This window comes from Rhagoletis pomonella, unplaced genomic scaffold (genome assembly GCF_013731165.1).
Source record: "Rhagoletis pomonella isolate Grant_MI unplaced genomic scaffold, Rhpom_1.0 Rhpom_scaffold_00003, whole genome shotgun sequence".
NCBI classification, from domain to species: Eukaryota; Metazoa; Arthropoda; class Insecta; order Diptera; family Tephritidae; genus Rhagoletis; species Rhagoletis pomonella.
This window is the reverse complement of record NW_023458557.1, coordinates 98,431,357-98,435,213: the sequence shown is the minus strand read 5'-3', so window position 1 is coordinate 98,435,213 and position 3,857 is coordinate 98,431,357. Positions and strand designations below refer to the sequence as shown.

The window sequence follows — 3,857 nt, the reverse complement described above, 5'->3', positions numbered from 1 at the left end:
GGAAGTATATATAAAAAAAAAAATCTAATCGTGCAATGTTTCAAATACGTTTATTGTGAAAGTTCAATTGGTTTTGTGAAAATGCCGCAACCGTAGTGAACAGACGCGTTAGAACAGTTACTCGACTATACTGTGAGAACAGTTAAGAGTAGAGAAATATGACTGACAGATGCCGCTGTAGTAAGCACGAGATTGCAGATCGATGTCACTAGGTGCCGCAGCAATCAAGGTGATCTAGAATGGTAATAGAAATAGGCCGTCATCGATTCGCCACTTCGCTGCTTGCCATGTTTGAGTTCCGGTCGCTTAACGAAAAATTTTGCATGTGAAAGCAACAAAAAAAGTTAGCTAGCACGGATAGACGATAGCGAGTTTGGTTGCACCTCGTTGAGTTCGTTCGCTTCGCCACTCGATAACTGTTGGCGAATCGATGACGGCTATTATTTTCCATTTTCCGATTGCCCATTAATACCAGCGATGACACTAACCAAGAGTATTTTGCGCACCGAAGATTTTCCAACACAGGAAGATACATGTGCTGAGATTTTGTGAAACATTTATTCAAGTGGATGTGGAAAGCATGCATGCATATTAGGGTGGGTCAAAAAGAATCAAGTATTTTTTTTTTTTTTGGATCCGACACTTACTTACCAAATCTGAGCTCTTAATATTAACGGGAAGATTATGCTCATCATAGTTTTCCATTTTCAATTTAGTCTCATATAAAAATGGTCATATCTTATCACCAATAGATCGTTAAACCAGTTGCATAATCAATGTTTATAGGAAATTGAACGCTTTACAAAATTGGTCTCCTATACTCTTTTCACTAATCTAAAATTTTTTTCCATGAGTATAGTATTGATTTCATATATCTCCATACCAAGTTCCAGTACTCCACCACAAATACTTCCAGAGGTGTGCAGTATGATAAATTCCGTTTGTATGGGAGTTGCCACGCCCCTTTCTCTAAGCGGGACAGATGTTACCCTATCTTTTAAGTTGGACTAAATGTCACCAGTTTGCGAAATCAATATTAAGTAAAAAAATTACGCACTGATCACGCGTTTTCTCAAGAAGATTTTTCAGCAATGATAATGACCGCATTGCTTTAACCTAGGATACTTCTTCTGAAGAATTGAAGAAGCATCTATTATACCTATAAATGTAAAATAAGTACCGCTCAACGACTACCATAAGAGTCGGAGTCGGCGTAAAACTATAGCTCCCTTCTCTTATTGTGACAAACCACCCACCAATAACCATTCGTTCACTGCGGTTGGGTATATGTAATTAGGTAGGTACGTACATATTTACTCAAGCATAACAAAGATTAAGCATTTAATATGAAAACATTTTATTTTAATTTAACTAACCAATACATTATATATTTCTATACATACATATGTACATATGCATGTGTGTTAATCCAATTAAATTCATTCATGGAGCTCTCTCGTCCGCTCCTAAACTTATATGCAGACCTGAGCTCAGTTGTTGGCTTATACCATCCTCGTTATCTTTTTGCTGTGTATCATGCGTATTCACTGTTATCGCCTCAATTTTCTTTCCCTTCGGCTCACTAAGTAGCTTATTTAGCTGTCCTTCGATTTCATGCCATGCAAAATCCATATCTTCCTCTTTCGGGTCCATGCCACACACAGCATAGCGTATGAAATCCTTGCCACCAAATGATGCCTGCACCATATAAAGCTTCTTACGGTCCGTTATGCGCTGCAGTAGATCTGCGGTCAACTGATTGTCTCCCTTCACTCGAAAGCAAACCAATCCCAATGAGCGTTTAGCCACCAATTCCACGCGTGCATCTGCTAGCACATGCTGCTCGAAACGTTTTGCTAAGCGTAGTTGCTTGTGCATGTGCTCACGCAAGCCTTCGGCGCCGAAAATGCGGAAGACGAGCCACACTTTGAGTGCGCGGAAGCGGCGTCCCAGCGGAATTTGCCAGTGTCGGAATTCCGGAATATCCGTTTGTCCATTGTATTTGCTCTGCAGGTAAATACGATCCACATTGAAACTGTCCACAACGCGATTTGAGTCACGCACCCACATTGCTGTGCAATCAAAATTTACCAACATCGACTTGTGCAGATTGTAGTTGAGCGAATCCACTCGCTCAAGCCCACGACGCAATTGCGCGTGATCATCTAGCGCTAAAGCAGCGCCGGCATAAGCGGCATCCACATGCAGCCAGATGTTGTGCTCCTCGCAGACGGACGCCAGAGTCTCAATGTCGTCGTAGGCACAAGTCCCTGTCGTACCAATAGTCGCAATGCAGATAGTGGGTATGAGTCCGTTAGCCAAGTCTTCCTTCACTGCTTTCGCCAAATGAGCACCGCGCATTATTTGATTCTCATCGGCAGCTAGCAGCCGTAAGGGAACCGTGCCAAGCACACCGGCCTTTTCAATGCAGCTATTGCTCTGATCGCTGGAATAGCCGACGAGACGCGCACGTATCTCACCTTCGCTCAACGCCGGCTGTTCAGCTTTTACACGAAGCACTGTTTGCTCGCGTGCCGCCATAACAGCAACGAGCACAGATTCGCTGGCGGATCCCTGCATGATGCCACCTCCGGGCCCTTCAGTGGAGTGTAGAAATTGGGCAGGTAGCTTGAGAAATTTCGCCAACCAGTCCATGACAACCATCTCTAACTCAGTGCAGGCAGGACTACAAAGCTATGGATAAAAGTAGTATAAAGAAGTGTTTAGAGTATTTGTTTGCGGTAGTTGAACTTACCCAATGAAAGCCGATTACACTGAAAGCGGCAGACAGCATTTCGCCCACCATAGACGGGTAGGAGCAGCCGCTTATGTAGAAGGCATGGAAATTTGGTGACTGCCAGTTCGTGATGCCTGGTTTGATATATTTGTTGATATCTTGCAGTACCTCTTGCCATTGCTCCGGTTTTTCTGGCATCTCTTTTGGCAGGAGATCGATTAGGTAGCCCGGCTTGACTGAAGGCAAAACGTCTCTGGATTTTGGGAAACAAGACAAATTTGTGAATTATTAAAACAAAATATATTTGTTTTTCTCGGAGTTCCTAAATTTGGTTGAAGCCTGTAATTAAAGGCATTCTCACCTGTCGCGTATATTTTCCATGTAGTCTGCGATAAAATCCAAAGCAGCCTTGCCGAACTCTTTAAAGCTTTGAGCGTCCATTTTTAGTAATTTTCTACCTTTGTTGCTATTGAATATATAAATTATTTTTATTTTATTAATGATTATATTTGCCGACTTGAAAAATTTAAACATTATTATTATCAATATTAATTTTGCTAATTTTCTTAAGTGTAATTTGGAATTTTTTAGTTAATGTAGCTGAAAGGGAAATTCATTTACAGAACCGGACACCAGGATTAAAATTTCTCAAAGAAAAAAATTGTTTGAAATATCAGCTATCAACTATTTGATTGTTAGGATCCTTTCTATGCGGTTGTCTTTATCCACAAGGAGGATTATTTTTCCCGCGATTAAGACTTTCGTTCATTGGACGCACTAGGGGCCCACTTTTTTACCGATAGTTACTTTGAGATAGTCACTATCGAAGCAAACTTTTATTTGATCCTTAATTTATTGAGCAGGTTTCATTGCGGCTGCATTTCAAGGACATAGTCCCCTTTTCTTAGCAAACTACTATACATATGTACCTGCTTCAACGTATGAAACTATAGCACGCTAGTTCTTGATTTGATTCGTATAACAAGTTCTACTTCGAACTAACAATGTTGCGGAAATTAAAAATGACAGCATTTTATACGATTTCTTTTGCAGTTTGCTAGAGTAAGTGGCAATGAAACTACAAACAACTAGATAAAACTAAAAAGAAGGCTCGGTTGCC

The 3,857-nt window shown here is 40.9% G+C and overlaps 1 protein-coding gene across 1 annotated transcript; it reads right to left on the bottom strand.

Moving 5' to 3' along the window:
• Positions 1-1,428: 1,428 nt before the first annotated feature.
• Positions 1,429-3,197, bottom strand: LOC118735940 (3,4-dihydroxyphenylacetaldehyde synthase 2-like). The gene is made up of 3 exons (XM_036465980.1): positions 3,099-3,197; positions 2,756-2,990; positions 1,429-2,694 (listed from the first exon to the last, which is right to left on the bottom strand). The coding sequence occupies exons 1-3, from the start codon at positions 3,176-3,178 to the stop codon at positions 1,444-1,446; spliced, it is 1,566 nt and encodes a 521-aa protein (XP_036321873.1). The 5' UTR covers positions 3,179-3,197; the 3' UTR covers positions 1,429-1,443.
• Between the last annotated feature and the right edge of the window lie 660 nt (positions 3,198-3,857).

Excerpts from the sequence above, each read along its gene's own strand:
- LOC118735940 (XM_036465980.1), bottom strand. The coding sequence starts at position 3,178 with ATGGACGCTCAAAGCTTTAAAGAGTTCGGCAAGGCTGCTTTGGATTTT. Across the intron at positions 2,991-3,098 it reads ATGGAAAATATACGCGACAG|AGACGTTTTGCCTTCAGTCA; the intron begins GTGAGAATGCCT and ends CCCAAAATCCAG. Across the intron at positions 2,695-2,755 it reads GTGTAATCGGCTTTCATTGG|CTTTGTAGTCCTGCCTGCAC; the intron begins GTAAGTTCAACT and ends TTTTATCCATAG.